Source organism: Hylobates moloch, unplaced genomic scaffold, assembly GCF_009828535.3.
Source record: "Hylobates moloch isolate HMO894 unplaced genomic scaffold, HMol_V3 SCAFFOLD_4, whole genome shotgun sequence".
In the NCBI taxonomy this organism is placed as follows: Eukaryota; Metazoa; Chordata; class Mammalia; order Primates; family Hylobatidae; genus Hylobates; species Hylobates moloch.
Genome location: NW_026652279.1, coordinates 107544294 through 107569400, shown reverse-complemented (window position 1 = coordinate 107569400; position 25107 = coordinate 107544294). Strand labels below are relative to the sequence as shown.

At 43.2% G+C, this 25107-nt stretch overlaps 1 protein-coding gene across 1 annotated transcript in view; it reads left to right on the top strand.

The window, feature by feature from the left end:
* Nucleotides 1–4907: 4907 nt before the first annotated feature.
* SIAH3 (siah E3 ubiquitin protein ligase family member 3) overlaps nucleotides 4908–25107 on the top strand; it is an 80043-nt gene continuing 59843 nt past the window's right edge. Inside the window, exon 1 of the mRNA XM_032150822.2 lies at nucleotides 4908–5166. Coding sequence (XP_032006713.1) covers nucleotides 5032–5166 — 135 coding nt within the window. The 5' untranslated portion in view covers nucleotides 4908–5031. The remainder of the gene's footprint in view (nucleotides 5167–25107) is intronic.

The following is a 25107-nucleotide window of genomic DNA, read 5'->3' as shown; positions in this document are numbered from 1 at the left end:
GCTTTTCTACCTGAAACTTATATCTGTGAGATCCATTTGTGTTATTGCATTGTTGCATGTAACAATAGTTCATTCTTTTTCATTTCTATGTGGTATTTAACAGAGGAAAAATAATGTAATGTATTCACGTTATTGCTGATAGACATTCAGGTTATTCCCAGTTTTTAGCTCTTATGAATATGTTGCTATGAAAATCCTAGTGCATATCTTTTGGTGAGGACATGCTCACATCTCTGTTGTTTGTGTATGGGGAGTAGAATTTCTGGGTCATAGAATATATATATGTTTAGTGTTAGTAGATGATACCTAATGGTTTTCCAAAGTGGCTTCTAACAATATATGAGAGTTTTGGTGTTCCACAGCCTCACTGGTAGTTTGTGTTATTTATACAAACATGTTTTTGATGAGAAGAAGGTAATGATGGTAATGATGATGACAGCTTCTCATTGCTACATTTATCACAAAAACTAGGCATTTGGCTGGTCATTTTATCTCTAGTTACTCATTTAACTTTTAAACTGTGCTTTAATGAAACTAATGGCTTTATTTTACAGACAACAAAACTAAGCATAAATGAGGTTAAGTAATTTGCCCAAAGTAACAATAACTAACAATTCAGGGTTTGAATCCAGATTTGTCTGATTGTTAATCCCAGACACTTTCTAGTACAGGTAATATGGAAATTTGGTTGCCATAAAAAAGAAGGGGATGTCCTAGGCTTCATGGGTAACATGAGGGGATTGGTGTGTCTCTTGCAAAGGAGCCAACTTGGTAATAAGAAGTGATCATAACTCCAAATCTGCACCTCAAGGCTAGTTTGTGCCACCCTATTTTAGGACACTAATCATCGACTTTTATTATTAGGGTAAGTTCCAAACATCGCCTATTGAATGATTATTTTTAAGACTGTCTCTAGGAACAGATTGATGTACTCATATTCTAAAATAGAGTGACAGAAGCCAGTTTTGGGGTACAGAGTTAGAGCTAGGGCTCAAGTCTGGAGCTAGGGCTCAAGTCTTAAGCCAGGGAAAGAATCTGTAGTAGCAGGTGTGTGCTGCTAGTCTCATGGCTGATATGGATCGGCACTCTGCAGCCCTTCAGGCTTCACCTTCCCAGTTCTGGTCTCTGGGTAATATCAGGAACATTTACCCTTCTAAGTATATTGCACTTAGAAAAATTTTATTTCTATTATAATAGAAATAAATGTCTATTATTCCCATGTCATAGTTGTGGGAATTGAGCCTTGGTGAGGTTAAGATAACTGGCTGAGGTTATAATAAAGGAAAAAAGCTATGTAATAATGGGTTTGCTCCAGGTACACAAGGTTGGTTCAACATTTAAAAGTCAATTCATGTAATTAATTACATCAACAGGCTAAAGAAATAAAATCACCTGATCATATTAATAGATGTAGAAAAAGCATTTGACAAAATCCAACACCCATTCATAATAAAAACTCTCAGTAAAGTAGAAGGGAACTTCTTCAACCTGATAAATAATAACTACAATAAACCTACAGCCAACATCATATTTAATGGTGAGAAAATAGAAGCTTTCCCACTAAGATCAGAAACAAGGGAAGGATGTCCTCTCTCACCATTTCTTTTCAATATTGTACTGGAAGTTCTAGTTAATGCAGTAAGACAAGAAAAGGAAATAAAAGCTATACAGATTGAGAAAAAAGAAATAAAACTACCTTTGTTTACAGATGGCATGATTATTTATGTAGAAAATTCAGAAGAATCAACAAAAAAACTTCAAACTAATAAATGATCATAGCAAAGGTGTAGAATACAAGGTTAACACATAAAAGTCAATTGATTTCCTGTAAGTAAACAATGACCAAGTAGAATTTGAAATTAAAAACACAGTACTATTTACATTAGCACCCAAGAAGACATAGTTGTAAATCTAACAATTTTTCAACAAATGGTGCTGAAACTGGACATCTGTATGCAGATTTAAAAAAGGAATCTAGACACAGATCTTACACAATTCACAAAAATTAACTTGAAAGTAACCAAGATATCCTTCAGTAGATGAACAGATAAATAAACTGTGGTCACCCAATCGGATATTATTCAGTGTTAAAAACATATGAGCTATCAAGTCATGAATAGACATGGATATTAAATGCATGTTACTAAGTGAAAGAAGCCAGTTCAAAAAGACTACATACTATATGGCTCCAATTACATGACATTTTGAAAAAGACAAAACTATGGCATAGACAGCATAAAAATCAGTGGTTGCCAAGAGCTGGGGGAGGTTGGTGGGACGGGATGAACAAGCAGAGCACAGAGGATATTTGGAGCAGTGAAAATGCTCTCTATGGTACTCTAACAATGGATTTGGGTCATTCAACATTTGTTCAAGCCTGCAGAATGTACAACACCAAGAGTGAACCCTAGTATAAACTATGAACTCTGGATGATGGTGATGTGTCAATGTGGGTTCATTAATGGTAACAAATGCACCCCTATACTGGGGGGTGTTGATAATAGGGGAGGTGGTGCAGGTGCGGGGGTAGGGGCAAAATGAAATATTTCTGTACTTTTCTCTCAATTTTGCTGTGAACCTAAAGCTACTGTAAAAGCATTAGGTCTTTAATTTCTTAAAAATCAAGATAAAATTAAAGGAGCATCAATTTTTATATCTTAAGCACAAGCATGAGATTATCAACACAAAGTTATAGATCTTTGACCTATTTGATGGCATCCTCATTTTGCATACAATCATTTTATTTTAAAGATACCTTTTCCAAAAAAAAAAAAAAACCAGCAGAAATCCCCATTCTCATGGAACTTAACTTCTAGCAGGATGACAGAAACAATACATTTTTAAAAAGTAAAGAAAAACAAAACAAAACAGAACAAAAAATCAACACAATTGTTCCACTAGAGCCAAAGATGTAAAAATAATTCGAACCTTTCTGAATTATGAATATATCTTTAAGGAATCTATGGGAGTATCTACACACTTCTAGTTTTTAAAACAAGTAAGCCAATGAAAGGACATTAAATGTTTTCCCAATGAATTGCTGACAGTTTATTTTCTGGACAATTCAAACTTTAGAAAGCAGATTCTGGTATTGTGGGCCAGCAACTCTTATTACATGCCATGTAACAAGTGGCTCCAGGGACTCATGTCCTATAAAAAAATCACATTGATGACATTCTAATCAGTTCAAATGTTGTCATCTTCTAGTTTGGTGCCAGTGTCATTATTTTAAAAGTGCAAAGTTTCCATTTTCAATTGGTGTTCAGCTTGTCTCTTAAAACATTGGTTTGGTTTTAAATGCAAGTTAAAATGAACAGCCTAGGCTCTGTCCTGGCATCAATATACCTGTGCATTATTTTTATCCTGTATGTTACTCTGTTGTTAGTTTAATTGCCTGACCAGGTCACAGACCTAGGTGTTCCACGTGTGCATATGTTTTGCATACATTACAACCCAAGCATTGTAGCCAGAGCAGAACAAGAGCCACGCGGGAGGGGGCTCACACTCACAGGGTACAATTCACAGTGGGGGCTGATCCTGCTCCAGGCAGCACTGGATCTGGCCTGACTTCTCAACAGAGAAACAACCAGTGAAGAGGGAAAACACAACACACTCAACTCCCCTGCTTTAGCTGCAAAGACTAAACCATCAGAGCTAGTCCCGAAAAACCCAAAGCCCTTCAAGTACTGCTTAGGAATCTTTCTTCAAGAACCAGCGGCTTGGCGGGCGCCTGTAGTCCCAGCTACTCGGGAGGCTGAGGCAGGAGAATGGCGTGAAACCGGGAGGCAGAGCTTGCAGTGAGCCGAGATGGTGCCACTGCACTCCAGCCTGGGGGACAGAGCCAGACTCTGTCTCAAAAAAAAAAAAAAGAACCAGCGGCCTCCCGCGCCCCCCACCAGCCCTGTTCTGGGGAGCAAGGACAGGTTTGCAGTCTGAGGACTGGAATGCCCTCTGCCTGTGCCAGCACAGAAATGTGCTGCTAGCATTTGCAGAAACAAGTAAGTGATGTGGTATGTGCATCCTTAATCTCTATTTTAATGTCTCCAACAATCTAGTGGTTAATTAGCAATTTGCTGCCCACCAATATGCAAATGAATGACAAGCAAAGGTTCTCTGCATCTGTAATTGTTTTGCTGATTTACAAGCCTCTTTTCTCTCAGTGTAGGTTTTTCTGTGTGTGTGCATTCATGCATCAGGGATTTCATTCTTTTTTGAAGCATACTCTGTGCATTTTTATCCTTTAATACTTTCAGACTTCAGTAATCACAGTATTTTGAAAAAAGAATATATATATATATATGTATGTGCTTCCCTCCACCCCTCAACTCCAAATGCATTTGTCAGGAATTCTTTTCTTTGATAAAGAGTAGAGAGTAAGATTTATCAAGGGGCTGTAATCCAAATTGCAGAAAGTCAGAACGCAAGATTGAAAGATACACATTTTTGCTGCTGCCAAGTCCTTATCTGGAATCAGAGTCTAGTAATATTATATTTTCTCCCAAGCAGCTCTGGTGAGTCGAGCCACGATCTGCGTTATCCATCTGCCTACTTTGGAGCGGGGTGTTGTACTATTTGGCGGCTTAAACGCTTTACGTTCTTGCCAGGGCATTAAGAAAGGCTCTCATGTTAAATTAAGTCAATTAATAAATGGAGACACATTAAGCAATCAATTTTGTCAGCCTATCTCCCCAGCATTAGGTATGGTTGGCTGTAATCACAAGATAAATGCAATGTGCTGATCTATGGTAATGTTCAATAATACATTCTCCGCCAGGCTCAATTCATCAGGGAGTTTCGGTAGGGAAGGCATTTGTTATTGGCTGTCTCTGCACCTCAAGGATAACATTTCTGTCCTTTTGATTGGCCGCCTCACTGCTGCAAGATTCTAACCGTCTTATTTTGATGATGAATAAGAAGGCGCGCTAAGCCGGGCTGGAGCGGAGTGTCTCAGAGGCTGCGCTCCTTCCAGGGCCCAAGGACTTACAGCTTCCTCCGCTGCCTTCCCGGACCAACAACCCCCCAAAAGTTGTGATGCTTTTCTTTACCCAGTGCTTTGGGGCTGTATTAGATCTCATTCATCTCCGGTTTCAGCACTACAAGGCTAAACGAGTTTTCTCCGCTGCCGGGCAACTTGTCTGTGTCGTCAACCCCACACACAACCTAAAGGTGAGTCGCTGTGTCATTTTACCTTCACCGGGCTCAGGTTCAAGTCCTTTCTCGGAGGCGGCAGCGACCCTCCCGCGAACGCGTGCAGCCCTTTGCAAACCCAGGTGGCGGGGGCTGGGACGGTGTCTGGAACCCGGCGTGTTTGCTTCGGACCGAGTGCTGTTTCCCCAGCTGGCAGGAAAAACTGGATTGATGGTCTGGTGTCTTTCCCCGACGCTGTCAGCCTGATAGTGGCGTGGGGGGCAGAAGTGAGGGTGGTGGAGGGAACAGGGGGGCGTCCCCATCACTCCCCCTAATATTTGTTGGCAAGTGCTCAGGAGACAGGATTTGAAGTTAGCCAAATTGCTCTCTGTCCCATGTGTTGGGAGAGGTGGTCAAACGAGGATTTTAGCAGCTACTAGGGGGTGAGGAATCCTGAAACAGGGACTTGCAGGTTGGTGGGGTGGGGGTAGGGTTCTTTCTGCAAAGTGTCCTTGTCCTCAGACGTGTGTGTGTGTGTGTGTGTGTGTGTGTGTGTGTGTGTGTGTGGTGTGTGTGTGTGTGTGTGTGTGTGTGTGTGTGTGTGTGTGTGGTGTGTCTGTGTGGTGTCGGGAGGATTTTGGCTTATTTCCTTCCTGCTGGTTAGATGCGCTCGGTGTACTGGAGCAGGATTTGCCTGGCTTGTGTAATAATGACACCAGCTCCGAGCTACTGCCGCGCTGCCTGGAGCTCCCTAGGCAGCTGGGTGCTGGGTTGGTCGCTGCTGCCTAGCTGCCCCGCGGCCTCTGCATTTGTACCCTCAGGTCAGTGCCCCTTTAGAGACCAGACAAAATATGGGGTCCGGCAGAGCCGCTAAACATCACAGCCAAGACTGACTGGGAAAGGAACGATGGGCCACTGGCTAGGGGTGGTAGGGAGGAGGGGAAGTCAGGGGGGTGAGGGCTGGGGAGAGGGTGCAGCTGAACTCCCTGGATGGGAAACTCAGCACCTTGCCTGTCTCCTAACATAAAAGATGGACTCATTGGAAGTTCCTTTCCTGTCCTCCTGTGTAAGGCAGGCAGGACTGAGTGCCGGCGGGAGGGGCCATGTCTGCAGCGCCAGTGCCTGGCAGTCTCTGTGAGGTTAGATCTGTCCCTCTGACCACTGCTGTTGGGCAGGAAGAGCATTGCCTGTTGTCCATTACTTTATAAACTCCCACGGCCAGACAGTCCTCAGCTGGAGCCCCGCAGGTCAGCGCTGATGGGTGTCCCCACTCCTAGAAGTTCCGCGGAAAGACAGCTGCCTGGAGCTGCTGGGGTTACATGCCAAGGCCAGTCCTGGGGGAGGGGAAATGGACTGTCCTGGGACCCCTATGGCGCATCTGACCTAGGATCTGACTTTTTCTGGTACCCCAGCTGTGACGAATGCCATCGCATGCAACCGTTCACACTTGCTCTTGCTTGCGCGCTCTTTCCTCTCATTCCACTATTTCTTTTTTTGCTTTTATAGCTTAGTTTTATAAATGAGAATTTACTACCAGTCATCCTTGGCAAAGCAAGTATATAGTACACACATTAAAATACAATTCTGAATTCCATTTTATGGCCACTTTTGAGACAGCATTCAGACTTCCATTATTTTGTCACTTTGCATTAGTTAGTTCCCTGGGGCAAGAAATTTTGTTTACTTCTCTTTTGTATTTTAATACCTTTAAAAATTGCTTATGAGACTTTAGCATTACTGGAGTTTGAATTTATATGGTTCATTGACTGCAGCTGATGATGGAGAATAGAGAGGTGTTAAGGTCTCTGTGTGGAGTGAGGGGAAACCACTTGTGTATATTTCTCAATGATGTCTGCCTAGATATTGACAAGTCGTCTTGCTGCCCTGACCCAGGAGTTCAGAGTCAGGGTTGGAGGCATTGAGTCATCTCTGGCCAGCTGTGTGAACTTGAACTCCTCTTCCACCTCTTTGAGCCTTCCCTTCCTCACCTTTTAAATGGGCTTATGAATATCAGCCCTTTCTCCGCCTCAGCTTTTGAGACTGAAAAGAGGTATCAGAGGTGTTTCATAACTCTCTTCTAAAAATAATGTATGTTATTGTATATATAATTTGTAGAGTTCCAATAGCAATTACAAAAGTTGCCACTTAACACCTTCAGGCAATTTAGAAATCATATAATCAGCAACATAAAAATGGATGACATATGCTTTGAGAGGCCATGGCTCATTTTTTCACTTACACTCTTTTTGTTTTTTTACTTTTTTTTTTTAAATTTTAAATTTTTTATTATTATACTTTAGGTTTTAGGGTACATGTGCACAATGTGCAGGTTTGTTACATATGTATCCATGTGCCATGTTGTTTTGCTGCACCCATTAACTCGTCATTTAGCATTAGGTATATCTCCTAATGCTGTCCCTCCCCCCTCTCCCCACCCCACAACAGTCCCCGGAGTATGATGTTCCCCTTCCTGTGTCCATGAGTTCTCATTGTTCAAGTCCCACCTATGAGTGAGAACATGCGGTGTTTGGTTTTTTGTCCTTGCGATAGTTTACTGAGAATGATGTTTTCCAGTTTCATCCATGTCCCTACAAAGGACATGAACTCATCATTTTTTATGGCTGCATAGTATTCCATGGTGTACATGTGCCACATTTTCTTAATCCAGTCTATCGTTGTTGGACATTTGGGTTGGTTCCAACTCTTTGCTATTGTGAATAGTGCCGCAATAAACATACGTGTGCATGTGTCTTTATAGCAGCATAATTTATAGTCCTTTGGGTATATACCCAGTAATGGGATGGCTGGGTCAAATGGTATTTCTAGTTCTAGACCCCTGAGGAATCGCCACACTGACTTCCACAATGGTTGAACTAGTTTACAGTCCCACCAACAGTGTAAAAGTGTTCCTATTTCTCCACATCCTCTCCAGCACCTGTTGTTTCCTGACTTTTTAATGATGGCCATTCTAACTGGTGTGAGATGGTATCTCACTGTGGTTTTGATTTGCATTTCTCTGATGGCCAGTGATGATGAGCATTTTTTCATGTGTTTTTTGGCTGCATAAATGTCTTCTTTTGAGAAGTATCTGTTCATGTCCTTTGCCCACTTTTTGATGGGGTTCTTTGTTTTTTTCTTGTAAATTTGTTTGAGTTCATTGTAGATTCTGGATATTAGCCCTTTGTCAGATGAGTAGGTTGCAAAAATTTTCTCCCATTCTGTAGGTTGCTTTTTTTGTGTGAGAAGTTTTATTTAATTAGTCCCTTTGTCAATTTTGATTTTTTGCCTTTTTTGGTTTTTTAGACATGAAGTCTTGCCCATGCCTATGTCGTGAATGGTTTGCCTAGTTTTTTGTAGTTTTAATGGTTTTAGGTCTAACTTTAAGTTTTAATCCATTTGATTAATTTTGTATAAGGTGTAAGAAAGGATCCTTTCAGTTTCTACATATGGTAACCATTTTCCAGACCTTTTTAATAGGAATCCTTTTTCCCCTTTCTTTTGTCAGTTTGTCAAAGTCAGATTTTGTAGTATGCGATCTTCTGAGGATTTTCTCTGTTGTGGTACCAGTACCATGCTGTTTTGGTTACTGTAGCCTTGTAGTATAGTTTAAAGTCAGGTAGCGTGATGCCTCCAGCTTTGTTCTTTTGGCTTAGGATTGACTTGGCGATGCGGGCTCTTTTTTGGTTCCATATGAACTTTAAAGTAGTTTTTTCCAATTCTGTGAAGAAAGTCATTGGTAGCTTGATGGGGATGGCATTGAATCTATAAATTACCTTGGGCAGTATGGCCATTTTCACGATATTGATTCTTCCAACCCATGAGCATGGAATGTTCTTCCATTTGTTTGTATCCTCTTTTATTTCATTGAGCAGTGGTTTGTAGTTCTCCTTGAAGAGGTCCTTCACATCCCTTGTAAGTTGGATTCCTAGGTATTTTATTCTCTTTGAAGCAATTGTGAATGGGAGTTCACTCATGATTTGGCTCTCTGTTTGTCTGTGATTGGTGTACAAGAATGCTTGTGATTTTTGTACATTGATTTTGTATCCTGAGACTTTGCTGAAGTTGCTAATCAGCTTAAGGGGATTTTGGGCTGAGACGATGGGGTTTTCTAGATATACAATCATGTCATCTGCAAACAGGAACAATTTGAGTTCCTCTTTTCCTAATGGAATACCCTTTATTTCCTTCTCCTGCCTGATTGCTCTGGCCAGAACTTCCAGCACTATGTTGAATAGGAGTGGTGAGACAGGGCATCCCTGTCTTGTGCCAGTTTTCAAAGGGAATGCTTCCAGTGTTTGCCCATTCAGTATGATATTGGCTGTGGGTTTGTCATAGATAGCTCTTATTATTTTGAGATACGTCCCATCAATACCTAATTTATTGAGAGTTTTTAGCATGAAGGGTTGTTGAATTTTGTCAAAGGCCTTTTCTGCATCTATTGAGATAATCATGTGGTTATTGTCTTCGGTTCTGTTTATATGCTGTATTACATTTATTGATTTGCGTATGTTGAACCAGCCTTGGATCCCAGGGATGAAGCCCACTTGATCATGGTGTATAAGCTTTTTGATGTGCTGCTGGATTCGGTTTGCCAGTATTTTATTGAGGATTTTTGCATCAATGTTCATCAAGGATATTGGTCTGAAATTCTCTTTTTTGGTTATGTCTCTGCCAGGCTTTGGTATCAGGACGATGCTGGCTTCATAAAATGTGTTAGGGAGGATTCCCTCTTTTTCTATCGATTGGAATAGTTTCAGAAGGAATGGTACCAGTTCCTCCTTGTACCTCTGGTAGAATTCAGCTGTGAATCCATCAGGTCCTGGACTCTTTTTGGTTGGTAAGCTATTGATTATTGCCACAATTTCAGAACCTGTTACTGATCTATTCAGAGATTCAACTTCTTCCTGGTTTAGTCTTGGGAGGGTGTATTTGTTGAGGAATTTATCCATTTCTTCTGGATTTTCTAGTTTATTTGCATAGAGGTGTTTGTAGTATTCTCTGATGGTAGATTGTATTTCTGTGGGATCGGTGGTGATATCCCCTTTTTCATTTTTTATTGCATCTATTTGATTCTTCTCTCTTTTCTTCTTTATTAGTCTTGCTAGCGGTCTATCAATTTGGTTGATCTTTTCAAAAAACCAGCTCCTGGATTCATTAATTTTTTGAAGGGTTTTTTGTGTCTCTATTTCCTTCAGTTCTGCTCTGATTTTAGTGATTTCTAGCCTTCTGCTAGCTTTTGAATGTGTTTGCTCTTGCTTTTCTAGTTCTTTTAATTGTGATGTTAGGGTGTCAATTTTGGATCTTTCCTGCTTTCTCTTGTGGGCATTTAGTGCTATAAATTTCCCTCTACACACTGCTTTGAATGTGTCCCAGAGATTCTGGTATGTTGTGTCTTTGTTCTCGTTGGTTTCAAAGAACATCTTTATTTCTGCCTTCATTTCATTATGTACCCAATAGTCATTCAGGAGCAGGTTGTTCAGTTTCCATGTACTTGAGCGGTTTTGAGTGAGTTTCTTAACCCTGAGTTCTAGTTTGATTGCACTGTGGTCTGAGAGACAGTTTGTTATAATTTCTGTTCTTTTACATTTGCTGAGGAGAGCTTTACTTCCAACTATGTGGTCAATTTTGGAATAGGTGTGATGCGGTGCTGAAAAAAATGTATATTCTGTTGATTTGGGGTTGAGAATTCTGTAGATGTCTATTAGGTCCACTTTGTGCAGAACTGAGTTCAATTCCTGGATATCCTTGTTAACTTTCTGTCTCGTTGATCTGTCTAATGTTGACAGTGGGGTGTTAAAATCTCCCATTATCATTGTGTGGGAGTTTAAGTCCCTTTGTAGGTCACTCAGGACTTGCTTTATGAATCTGGGTGCTCCTGTGTTGGGTGCATATATATTTAGGATAGTTAGCTGTTCTTGTTGAATTGATCCCTTTACCATTATGTAATGGCCTTCTTTGTCTCTTTTGATCTTTGTTCGTTTAAAGTCTATTTTATCAGAGACTAGGATTGCAACCCCTGCCTTTTTTTGTTTTCCATTTGCTTGATAGATCTTCCTCCATCCCTTTATCTTGAGTCTATGTGTGTCTCTGCATGTGAGATAGGTTTCCTGAATACAGCACACTGATGGGTCCTGACTCCTTATCCAGTTTGCCAGTCTGTGTCTTTTAATTGGAGCATTTAGTCCATTTACATTTAAAGTTAATATTGTTATGTGTGAATCTGATCCTGTCATTATGATGTTAGTTGGTTATTTTGCTCGTTAATTGATGCAGTTTCTTCCTAGCTTCGATGGTCTTTACAATTTGGCATGTTTTTGCAGTGGCTGGTACCGGTTGTTCCTTTCCATGTTTAGTGCTTCCTTCAGGAGCTCTTTTAGGGCAGGCCTGGTGGTGACAAAATCACTCAGCGTTTGCTTGTCTGTAAAGTATTTTATTTCTCCTTCACTTACGAAGCTTAGTTTGGCTGGATATGAAATTCTGGGTTGAAAATTCTTTTCTTTAAGAATGTTGAATATCGGCCCCCACTCTCTTCTGGCTTGTAGAGTTTCTGCCGAGAGATGAGCTGTTAGTCTGATGGGCTTCCCTTTGTGGGTAACCCGACCTTTCTCTCTGGCCGCCCTTAACATTTTTTCCTTCATTTCAACTTTGGTGAATCTGACAATTATGTGTCTTGGAGTTGCTCTTCTTGAGGAGTATCTTTGTGGCGTTCTCTGTATTTCCTGAATCTGCATGTTGGCCTGCCTTGCTAGATTGGGGAAGTTCTCCTGGATAATACCTTGCAGAGTGTTTTCCAACTTGGTTCCATTCTCCCCGTCATTTTCAGGTACACCAATCAGACGTAGGTTTGGTCTTTTCACATAGTCCCATATTTCTTGGAGGCTTTGTTCATTTCTTTTTATTCTTTTTTCCTAAACTTCCCTTCTCGCTTCATTTCATTCATTTCATCTTCCATCAGCAATATCCTTTCTTCCAGTTGATCGCATCTGCTACCGAGGCTTCTGCAATCTTCGCGTAGTTCTCGATACTTGGCTTTCAGCTCCATCAGCTCCTTTAAGCCCTTCTCTCCATTGGTTATTCTAGTTATCCATTTGTCTAATTTTTTTTCAAAGTTTTTAACTTCTTTGCTATTGTTTTGAATTTCCACCCATGGCTCGGAGTAGTTTGATCGTCTGAAGCCTTCTTCTCTCAACTCGTCAAAGTCATCCTCCATCCAGCTTTGTTCCGTTGCTGGTGAGGAACTGCGTCCCTTTGGAGGAGGAGAGGTGCTCTGCTTTTTAGAGTTTCCAGTTTTTCTGCTCTGTTTTTTCCCCATCTTTGTGGTTTTATCTACTTTTGGTCTTTGATGATGGTGATGTACAGATGGGTTTTTGGTGTGGATGTCCTTTCTGTTTGTTAGTTTTCCTTCTACCAGACAGGACCCTCAGCTGCAGGTCTGTTGGAGTTTACTAGAGGTCCACTCCAGACCCTGTTTGGCTGGGTGTCAGCAGCGGTGGCTGCAGAACAGCGGATTTTTGTGAGACCACAAATTCAGCTGTCTGATAGTTCCTCTGGAAGTTTTGTCTCAGAGGAGTACCCGGCCGAGTGAGGTGTCAGTCTGTCCCTACTGGGGAGTGCCTCCCAGTTAGGCTGCTCGGGGGTGAGGACCCAGTTTAGGAGGCAGTCTGTCCGTTCTCAGATCTCCAGCTGCATGCTGGGAGAACCACTACTCTCTTCAAAGCTGTCAGTCAGACAGGGACATTTAAGTCTGCAGAGGTTCCTGCTGAATTTTTCTTTGTCTGTGCCCTGCTCCCAGAGGTGGAGCCTACAGAGGCAGGCAGGCCTCCTTGAGCTGTGGTGGGCTCCACCCAGTTCGAGCTTCCTGGCTGCTTTGTTTACCTAAGCAAGCCTGGGCAATGGCGGGCACCCCTCCCCCAGCCTCGCTGCCGCCTTGCAGCTTGATCTCAGACTGCTGTGCTAGCAATCAGCGAGACTCCGTGGGCATAGGACCCTCCGAGACAGGTGCAGGACACAATCTCCTAGTGTGCCATTTTCCAGGCCCGTTGGAAAAGTGCAGTATTAGGGTGGGACTGACCCAATTTTCCAGGTGCCGTCTGTTACCCCTTTCTTTGACTAGGAAAGGGAACTCCCTGACCCCTTGTACTTCCCGAGTGAGGCAATACCTTGCCCTGCTTCGGCTCACGCACAGTGCGCTTCACCGACTGTCCTGCACTCACTGTTTGGCACTCCCTAGTGAGATGAAATGGGTACCTCAAACAGAAATGCAGAAATCACCCGTCTTCTGTGTCGCTCAGGCTGGGAGCTGTAGACCGGAGCTGTTTCTATTCGGCCATCTTGGCTCCACCCCTCACAGATTAGTCTTTTCACTTACACTCTTATTTGGCTTTTCATTTCCCATAAAAAAACACTTAGGGATTTTGCTCAGAGGAACATCACCCCAGATGAACAAAGCAAGTTGAGTGCTGCTAATGCCCCCTCAGGATTAGGCACACAGGATTTGGAGAGGGCGCCAGGTAGGGAGAGACCTGGAGGGTCCAGGTGGCCCATCGGGTAAGTTTTACTCCCTTCTCAAACCTAAGGGCTAATAGCCATTTGCAGAGCTTTAAAAGGACTAACTCCATAGGAGCATCACTGCCCCATTGCTTGTATAAAAAGCACATGTAACCTCAAAAAATTCTCCTTCTAAACACTGATTTCCATAAACAGACCACGGAAATATGCCTTGGATGTAATAAGCTGTGATCTATGTAATGAGGAGGAAAGTCCTTCTTTTGTTAAAGGAAAAAAAAAAACCTGTGGCAGTATTAACCCAGAATAGCTATTGATCTGCCATGCTTCCCCACACTTTGTATGACAGGCCAGTACATGAAATGGTGACCAAGGACAGAGAGACTGCAACCTTGCTTTCAATTTTCTGGGTTGCATGTAGCTACAAAGAGGGCTGGGAAGCTTGTGTTTTTCCTTGTGGAAGCATTTATGTGTTTTATCCTTTCCTGGGCTTTCCTGAGAATTCGAACCAACAGCATTTTAGAACCTGAGGCAAGTGCTGAGTTATAATCAAAATTCACTTACCAAGCAAAGAAAATTGTGTATTTACCATGCTTCTACAGGTCACCTTCATTCTCAATCTTATTGTGGTGATTAATTAGTAACCTGGGATTCCTTCAAGCAAGCTGATGCTTTTCCTTCTAAATGGAAGGCAGAGCCTTCCGGGGGACATCAGGTCCTCTGGTTAAAGCCATTACACCCCTGAAGCTCACCCTAATTAAAAGGGACATTTAGAGTAGCCAGCTTTGAACGTAAGAGACCTCAGCTTTCAGTGAGTGCCAGGCAGTGGAGTTCAAACAAGACCATTTCCCTCAGTCTCTGCCTGTCTCTGTCTCTGAGGACCACTTGCACAGATTAGGGCTCCAAGTGGTGCCCGTACTTCTTTCCACCCCATGAAAAGTGACCATCAAGGAGCCAGCTCTCTTGGCCGGCTGCCCTCTGCTTCCTCATTCACAGAGGTTATTGAAATGTGGCGAGCAGACTTCAGGCTGGCGCTCATGAGGGCACCTGCTCCTGGTCCTGATTCAGCACTCCTCTCTCCCTCCTGTCCTTTGCTTGTTTCCAAACCAAGAAAGCCTTTCTCTCCTGGCTCCACTCCCGTTGGCGCTAGCTGTTTCTACAGCGCCCTGCCCTGGGCAGCCCTGCCTTCTTTTGCCCCATCTGCAGAGGTGCCCTTTGCGGGGAGGAGCAGTCAGTCCCTGTGCCCAGGTTTTTCCAGAGAAGGCTCTTTAGTGCTAGAGGTTGGTCTGGGGTCGGTCATCAGCACTTCCCAAGCAGGCAGCAGCTAGGTTGAGGCTGGCTGAGTGACTTCCTCCTCTTAACCACAGCCTTTGATAAACAAGTTTCTGAAAGAAAAATAGCAAAATGCTTTCTGGCAAACTTCCATGAGGCCCTCTCTGATACCTCCACCCCGTGCCTGCACCACCCCAGACAACCCCATTGACCTTGAGTTACAACAGAAACACACACATGCACACACACACTCACACACACACACACGAACACGTGGAGTCGGAGGGCATATGGGTCAATCGTGGCTTTAAGTGCCCGACAGATATGAAATCTAAAGCTGGGGCACTTCAGTACCATTTGCTGATGCATCCACGTGCCTTTCATTCTAAGACCAACCTGTGTGGATAAATGTGTATTGAGTGGCAGTGGGGAGGGTGGGAGCTGTAAGGAAGAGGAGGAGGCAGGGACCAGGAAAGGAGAGATGTGAGATGTGTGCCCACCTTTGCCATTTATGGGATAATCTTTGGAAATCCCATGCTGCCCCAGGCTTTGCTAACTCTGTTTCACACAGCACAGCAGGTGACTCAATGAGAGGTAAAGACCTGAGCATTGTCCTTAGAGATTTAGAGGTGGCCTTTGGAGTGTTCTGCGTGAATACCTGCTTTAGAGCAGTTAAAGCCTTCCGACAAGATTGTTTAATAGCTGGTATGTGGGTTACTCAGTTCCTTTCCACACAGTCATCTCTGACAGTCCCATTCCCAGTCCTCCGGGCATTTCACTGTCTTCTTTCTCTGTCCAGTCTGGAGCCACTTTGCCAGAGGAGGTGGATAAAGGGTAAGGAAGGGTACTCCAAGCTGGTGGTGCGAGAGTTATTCTAAAGGCTTTGCAGCCTCTTCCGGCCCGTGGGTTTCTGTGAATATTGTATGACACTCCACTGTGTGGGCTGAGAGCAGTCGTGCGGCTTTTCTGGTTAATGGTGATTGCAAATGAGGCTCCTGAGTCACATAACAGGGAGGCTCAGAGCCCGGAGCAGTAATTTGGTTAGCCGTGTGCCAGTGATTGAGTTGCAGGGGAGGCTGAAGCTGGCGGCTGTGATGAGGTGAGCCGATTACCTCTGTACTGCATTTATCCAGCAGCCCCAAAGCAAATTTGGTGGAATTCTCTTCACTGCGATCCTTCAACCTGCAGGGACTGTTTGGGAAAATTAGAAAATAGATACGGAACGCTTTCTTTGAAATCCACAGAGAGGTCTGAATTATTTGGATGGCTTCCCTGGGGTAAGATGGATTAGTTTCCTAGCAATTAACAACAAGAAAAAAAATTAACTGTCTGTGGAGGTATTTTACCCTTAGCAAAGCCATCTTCACCCAACTAGCTCTGTTCCTCCAAAGGGAAACACTGACCTGGTTAGACATGAAATGTCCTGTGGAAGGAATCAACCCAAAGAATGGAGACCTTACTGACAAAACTGAGACTAGAAGTTAGGTCTTCTAGGTCAGGTGCGGTGGATCACGCCTGTAATCCCAGCACTTTGTGAGGCCGAGGCAGGAGGATCACCTTAGGTCAGGAGTTTGAGACCAGCCTGGCTAACATGGTAAAACCCGGACTCTGCTAAAAATACAAAAATTAGCCGGGCGTGGTGGCGGACACCTGTAGTCCCAGCTACTCAGGAGGCTGAGGCAGGAGAATCGCTTGAACCCAGGAGACAGAGGTTGCAGTGAGCCGAGATCACACCACTGTACTCCAGCCTGGGCAACAAAAGCGAAACTCCGTCTCAAAAAAAAAAAAAAAAAAAGAAATTAGGTCTTCTAACATCAGATCTATATTCCTACACTGCCCCAGGTTGCCTTCAAATTATGCTAAGTTAATGTCCCTTCCTCCAGATGCATGGTGTGGGTGCGAAAACTCGCAAGGGTCCCCTTCCTGTACCTTATCTCTCCTCCTGGAGCCAGCAGCATGACACCCTGGGCTGCACCACACACCCTACCATCTCCCCTTTCCCACAGCCACATTTTCTTCACAAATTAGAGCTTCTAAGTCATCATCCTTCCTTACTCCCTCACCCCTTCTATGAGTTTGGGCCATAATTTTGAAAGACACAATCCTGAATGTTGAAATTGGGAAAGATGAAAGTCCCAAAAATATAATTATGGAAAAAAAATTAAAAAATTTTAAGACCTTTATTTACATTTTTAAGAGAAACATACAAAACACAACAGAGTGTTTCACAGGCCACTTACACAATAAAAGAGGCAATAGTAACATACATATTTTTGCAAGCATAACACTCAGATATACTAACAACTGTAGCATGGGGATAAGTTGTAAGCAGACAAACTAGATTCATAAAGAAATAGATCAAAAAGGGAAATGTATAAATGCGTATTACTATGGTTGGTAATTGTGTGCACCCAGCTTTATAACTGTGGCCATCTGAAACACTGTGATGGACAACTTAAATCTTTTGATGGACAGCTCAAAAACCAGCGAGTCACCATTGCATATACAGTCACCCAAACCGCAGAGATCTCAAGAAATTGTATCTTTCACAAATGCAGATGTACAGAAAGGACATCTCTTTATTTACTGAGGAAGTTTCAGCGTTTTTACACACATGCACAATGTGTACACACAAAGTCAACATTGTGATAATGCACTTTCCTGGAGTCAAATTTGCAAAACAAAAAAAAGTGCATAAAACAAATGAGAGCTCTCTAAAAGTCTTTACACAATGTATACATCTATTATTGGAGACAATATGAAGATTAAATATATAGCATAGTATATTGGCACTATGTGTGAAAGGTCAGAAGTAGTACATGATTAAATAATTTGGCAGGGGAGATTTTTTGTATCTTTCACCTGCATTTTCACTTCTTCTATAATCTTCGAAATAGTCGCTGCACTTGTATTTGGAGAGTGGTTGTGGTCTACAAATTTTATAAGTGTATGCTGTCCATTTGAAAGTTTGGTTATTGCTGGGCCATTGCAATCAAGTAATTTTCTGCTATCACAGCACCAATGTAATTAGCTTTTAAACTTTTATCTTTCACCAATAAGTAGTGTCATACACTTAACTTATCACAGCATTTCTGTGAGGGGTCAATTTCACAGATCTCTTCCCTTGTGTTGTAAGGAATGCATAAGAATGAATGATATTTGGCTTCCTCAGTAACAAATATGTATTAGTCAGGGTTCTCCAGAGAGCTAGAACCAATAAGATATGTATGTATATGGATATATGAGAGGGGATTTATTAGGAAAATTGGCTCACACGATTATGACGGCTTAGTAGTCCCATGACATGCCCATCTGCAAGCTGGAGACCCTGGGATGCCAGTAGCATGGCTTGCTCCAAGTCCGAAGGCCTTAGAACAAGGGAAGCCAATGGTTAACTCTCATTTAAACGTGGGTGCTGGTGTAAGTCCTGGAGTCCAAAGGCTGGTGAGCTTGGGGTTCTGATGTCCAAGGCAGCAGAAGAAAAGTCTGTCCTGGCTCTCAGAGAGAGATCAATTTGCTTTCTGTATTTGTTTCTCGCAGCCATTGGCCAATAACATGGTGCCCACCAACACTGACAGCAGCTCTTCCCCAGCTAACCCACTCATACTCACACACTAACCTCCTCTGGAAACACCCTCACACAAACATCTGACATAATGCTTTACCAGATTTCTAGGTATTTTTAAATTCAGTCAACTTGACACCTAAAATTTAGTTCACAAGTCCACAACTTAACACCCATACGCATCTCTTTAAATCATACTTCATTTCCACAGAAGACAATAACAAGGTAATAGTTCTGCCTAACATGATACAACTAACATGGTGCAGTTATCCCGCGCACAACCTAAATGTACTAATCCTTTCTCCAGATTTTGACTTTCAGAATTTTAACATTTGGGATTTTAATCTTTCGGGAATGAGATTTTCAGGGTTTTAGACTTTAGGGATTTTGATCTTTGGGGAATTCAACTTTCAGGATTATGATGTTTGGGATTGCATCTTTTGGGATTATGACCGGCACCGATTGTTAGCATGGTCATTATGATGACAATAGCTACTCAAAGCTGGCTTTGACTCCCCACAGTCCCCACCTGGCTGTCTTTCTCCACCTTCCCTTCCTCTCTGCAAGCTTTAGTGCTTGCTGTTTCTTGATATTTTGTGAGTTATCTTTGGCCTTGAAGAGAATTGTGAATAGAACAATTTTTTGCCTCATGTGAAAGTCAGATTTGTCCTTAATGTTTAGCTTCAAAGAAAGCACGGAACCCCATTGGGCTCTGAGACTGGAAGACAGGCTGGGTCTCAGGAAGACACTCATGCCTGCAGTGGGACAGGAGCTGAACAAGCTGGGACCTGTCATTCACAGAGCCAGGAGCCATGCAGATAAATCCCCTTCTCTGCTCATCCTGAAAACTTGCCCCTCATGACTTATGCATTACTTCTTTTCATTAGCAGAGGCTTGAGTAAGCACGTGGGTAGGTGGCTCTGTGAGGGGTATCTGATTCGAAGGGTATATATCTGCAGGCTGGATGACACCACTCCGAGATTCAGCATGGTAGAGAGAGACATGGAGGCAGAAACTGCATATCCCTGTGAGGTTGTACATTTTCTCTCTGCCCTGCAGTTCGTTGCACCTTGAGGACATAGCTTCCCTCTGAGCAGGGCATGGATGAGAAGGGGGATGGTGCTCAGTCAAGGCTGCAGCCTCTGGAATCGAGGAAGGGCAAGGCAGAACTAGATCCCACTGTAATCAGAAAAGTAAACATTAATGAGCTAAGCCCTAGGCCTGAGTTCCCTACACTCCAACCTGAGTTTCTACACACACACACACACACACACACACACACACACACACACACAGAAATAATGGCAAATCTGAGATGCTCCCCTGTGTGGGCCCTGAGTGGACTCTAATAGAAGATCACAGGATGCAAAGCCCAGTGGGTGGGGAATACTGGTCCCCAGCACAGTGGAAGAACAAATAGAGATAAACAAGACCCTTCTTCCCCACCCAGCCTGTAACCAACCAGCTTCAGGAAAGAGTTAAGTGGGGAAAGTGGTGTTGGGAAAGAAGAGAAATGTTTTAGTTGAGGACCTAAGGTATGAGTTTTGGAGTCAGATCTGGGTTTGAATCCAATGTTGCATTCCTTGGATAATATCTTTGGCCTCCCAGAGTCTGCATGCTCTCCCCTATAAAATGGTTGTTGTAAAGATTAAACAATATGACGTACAGGCCAGTCATGGTGGTTCACGCCTATAATCCCAGCACTTTGGGAGGCTGAGGCAGAAGGATTCTTGAGCCCAGGGGTTCGAGACCAGCCTGGGCAACATAGTGAGACCTCATGTCTCCAAAAATATAAATGTTAGCAAAGCATGGTGGCCCACACCTGTAGTGTCAGCTATTCAGGGTGGAGGGGCTGAGGTGGGATGATCGCTTGAGCCCAGGAGGTCCAGGCTGTGGTGAGCCATGATTGCACCACTGCACTCCAGCCTGGGTAGCAGAGCAAGACCCTGTCTCAAAACATATACATATGATTTACATAAAGTGTTCAGCACAGCACCTGGCATATTATAATTACTCCATCAACTGTAGTTATCATCATTACTAGTAGGTGAGTCCTGCAGAGATGTTACCTGATGCACAAAAGATGACCCAAGTTCCTTTGCCTAAGTTTGGGTGACCAAACTTTTACTCCAACTGTATGTTGGAGGGAAGGGGGAAGGTACAGCAGTAGAAGGACATACCTGTTGAGGACCACGCTTTTGAAGCACACAGTGTTTAAGCTGAGAGCCAGAATAATGTCCTAGTTCAAGGACCCCGTCTAACAAATGTGGCTCAAAGGGATGAAGTGACTTGCCTGAGGTTCCCACTGAAGAGTCTCCAGCAGAGCTGGGGATGGCACTTCGGTTAAGGACATTGCATCTCTAATATGTCCCCATGGCAGTGTTGGACCTCTTCCCAGAGGGGTCTTGTTCTCAGGACCTTGCCAAGGTATAAACCAGCTGGACCACAGCGGGGCATTAAAAAGGCAAATGTTCCTTGTGTCTCTAGTGCTGCCACAAATATATAGTGAGGGACAGGGATGAGGCTCCAAATGAAGTCACCAAACCCTTGCAGACATCAACCCAGACCTTCAAACAGTAGGATGGATCCAAAGGCTACATATTCATCTTGACTGTGGTACCGTCAGAAAAGAGATCAGAAACAAAAATAACGTTTTTACCAGAAGAGCAGGGTCTTTGTGGATACTTCAGAATTGTGGTCTAACTGGAAATGTCAGTTTTACTTGCAAGTTGCTATATCTTGTAATAATTTCTTGGTCCTTTAATGTATTTTTAATCAATAATCCTTGATAAGGAGGGCACTGTGCATTGCAGGGCTATTTCCAGCTGTGGCACAGCCCTCCAGCAAGGAGAGAGTAGCCTGAGAAAGGAAACGGTAGGCCCTGGCTCCCCAGGACAAAAAGAACAGGATCCTCTGCAGAAGAGACGGGCCACTGCAGCCCCTTGGAGAGGGAGGGCAGGGTTAGCTTGGCATTAGGAAGGCCCCATAGAGATGAAACCAAATGTAGATCAATAACACAGATTTTACAAGAGACTGGCCAGCAAGCCTAGCCACCTGCCAGCTTCATAACCAGGCTTCATGTCCCCTCGATCTAACTGCTACGACTCTGCCAAGATGTGACAGGGAGTCCGGGGCAAGTGGCCACTTGGAACTCTGGGTTCCCACTGTGTACTTTAGGGATGTATAATGGCTTATACTGGGCCAAGGCAGCTAAATATCCTGAAACCCTGATAATAGTTTTCTACCGTATTAGTTACACACAAAATAAAAACAATAATGATAATAACAACCACAAAATGCTACATCCAGGAACTATGTTAAGTGCTGATGCATTTAATCATCACTGGGAAGTAGTATATTGTTATCATTCCCCATTATACAGAATATCAAAACAGAAAAAGGTTAAAAAGCTTACTCAATGTCACCCAGCTCTTTGTGGCAGAACCTTTTTTAAAAATTAAAATTCTGTGCTTTATTTAAAGCACGTCTTGATATATCATCCCTCAGTTACTTTTCACAACAAACAACTGAGTCGACATGCTTGGCCTTAGGATTAATATTGAGTATATTTCACTTTAAAACACTGAGCTGGGACCCTGTCTTATTCATTCCGTGTGTATAAATGCACAAAAAGATGCTCCGGCTCTGGGTGGGCAATCCTGGTAGCATCCTCTGTGCTTCTCTATGCTGCCTGGGGGGATCGAGTTCCTGTGGCCTGCAGCAGTGACTTGTTCCCTTCTTCCTGCTTGCTGGAATAACCTCCCAAATTTACGACTGCATCCGAATCAGTAGCTCAGGCTCTGTTTTTGGGGAACCCAAATTAAGACTATGTGTATATTTTTTAACTACCTAACATTTATTGAGCACTTACTAAGTGCCAAGCACTGTGCCAAGTGATTTACCTGAATTGCCTTTTAAAAAATCCTCAGGATAATTCATTAGTCTATTTCCAGTTTACACATGAGGAAGCTGAGGCACAGAGAGATGAAGTAACCTGTCCAGAACCCACTCCATGAGCAGCAGAGTTTAGCTTGTGGGTTTTTTTTTTTCTTTTTTTTTTTTTTTTTTGCCAGAGTTTCCCTCTGTCACCCAGGCTGGAGGGGAGTGGTGCATCTCGACTCACTGCAACCTCCGCCTCCTGGGTTCAAGTGATTCTCACACCTCAGCCTCCCAAGTAGCTGGGATTACAGGTGCACACCACCATGCATGGCTAATTTTTGTATTTTTAGCAGAGATGGGGTTTCACCATGTTGGCCAGGCTGGTCTTGAACTCCTTACCTCAGGGGATCCACCCACCTTGGCCTCCCAAAGTGCTGGGATTTCAGGCATCAGCCATGGCACCTAGCCTAGCTCTTGCTTTTAACCTTGATGTTGAGCTAGCTCTCCTTCCTGATCATAGAATTGATTGTCTGGAAGCTTCTACAAAGAGCTAAGCCCTCCAAATTCAGGCTTGGTAAAAATTAATGATTTTTGTTTGTTTGTTTTTCTTTTGAGACAGAGTCTCACTCTGTTGCCCAGGCTGGAGTGCAGTGGTGCGATCTCGGCTCACTGCAACCTCCGTCTCCCGGGTTCAACCGATTCTCCTGCCTCAGCCTCCCAAGTAGCTGGGATTACAGGCGGGTGCCACCACACCCGGCTAATTTTTTGTATTTTTAGTAGAGACGGGGTTTCACCGTGTTAGCCAGGATGGTCTTGATCTCCTGACCTCGTGATCCACCCACCTTGGCCTCCCAAAGTGCTGGGATTACAGGCGTGAGCCACTGCACCCGGCCTAAAAATTAGAATTTGTATACAGTATTTCTGGAAAATCTTTGCCACAACTTTATGTAAATGCTCAATTCAAAATTATCCTGTAGGAAAGGAAGTTTGTGCTCTATGACCATGTTTTTTTAAGAAATGGGTTATCTGGTTTAACAGGTGGACAAAAATGTCTGAAACTGGGACTGATCTCCAAATCTGGGCCATATAATTGTCTTGTCATTATCTAACAGTGGAAGCCGGTTGACCACATTGGAAATGCAAATGCTCTCTAAGCATCCAAATACTATGAAACAGGCTGCTTTTTCTCTAAAAATTAAAAAAGTTAAAAAAAAAAAAGAAGAGGAGAAAGAAGTCTTTTTATACAAAGCAAAAATGGCCTTTAAGAGAACGTGGCTTTTAGCATGTAACACCTGTTCTCTAAGAGATCCACAGGCTTTTGAAATTTCCTTTCTCATTAGCAGCCATACTCTATAACTAAATTTATTTTTTTTTCCTAAAATCAAAGAGAAACGAAATTTTAATGACTATTTCCTACCTAATTTAACTCAGCTTCTACCTTGGTTTCTGGTAAACGCTTCACCTTATGCCCTTCCAACATTTTCTTTTTCAAACACTGCTGTGAGAAGAACCAAGTGAAGGAGGCGTCAGGGTGAGAGGTGGGCTTCTGGAAGGAAAGCAGGATGATGCCTACGGCCATGTGTCCAGGTCGAAAGCCGGAGAAAGGAGGGACTGTGTCCATTGACCCTAGAAAGCGGGAGAAAAACACTCAGGCAGGAGCCAAGGAGGGAAAATCACCAAAGAAGGCCCCAGAGTCACTTCATTAAACAGCACTGACATCTGGGAAAAGTCACCAAGGGGTGCAGAAGGCTCACGGGAGAGACTGGAATGGAAGGAATGAAAAGGAAACCTAAGGAAAGGCCTCAGACATGAGTGATATGCCGTCATCACCATTCCCTGTCCTCCATGATGTCTGCTTGTCACAGTGCCCCCCAGGGTGGTGGCCTGGGGGCACTGGGGCAGGCGCTGGCACTGCAGGAAACTGACTGTTCTTTGCCACCCCCATGCCCTATGCGAGCCTCCCTGTAAGCAGGAGGGCTGATGAGCACATCAAGAAGCTGCCTCATTGAAGCCAAAGTGCTACATCTGTTTACGGTAATTAAATAAATGCCAGTTGGACCCTTCTCAGTGAGCTTACTGAAGCGAGTGCCAGAAACGCGCTGCTCTCCAAGAATTGGAGAGAAATTAGAAACAGAAAGGCGAGCTCCCAGGCACTTACCACCCACTCCTTGAAAAGACTTGGCCAAGGAGGTTTATGCAGAATCAAGAGGCTAGGCTTTCCTTTGCAGTTCTGGCTTGCTTCCTTGTGTGGTCTTGAGCAAATCCCTTAACCTTGGCTACTTCATCTGTCAGATGAGAAGATGACACTTGCCCTTTACCTCCCTCCAAGGTGACCTTGGTGTGCAGAGATAAGTCTTTACAATTGAATTGATTTACAGGCTGCCTCTTTTCAAAAAAGTTTGAGGCAATTTACACCAAATGGGGGGTGATGTGGTGAATACAATAGACATAAAATAGAGAATGCAAACAGGTTAATTTTATGAGTTTAACCAATTTATCGTGGGTGACAGAAATTGAGTAGAAAAGAAAAGTCCACAGAGGTATTTTAAACACTTTTCAACGTGTTGGAAACATCATGGACTTTGGACTAGGGTGTGGCTTCAAATTTACTTCTAATATTCATATCTATGAGATCCTTGGCAAGTTACTTAATCACCTTGAGCTTGGTTTACCTTGCCTGTAATAATACATACAATGTGAGGCTAAAGAAGAATTAATATGGTAAATATAAGCAAAAGTACCTACACAAGAGCCTGGCA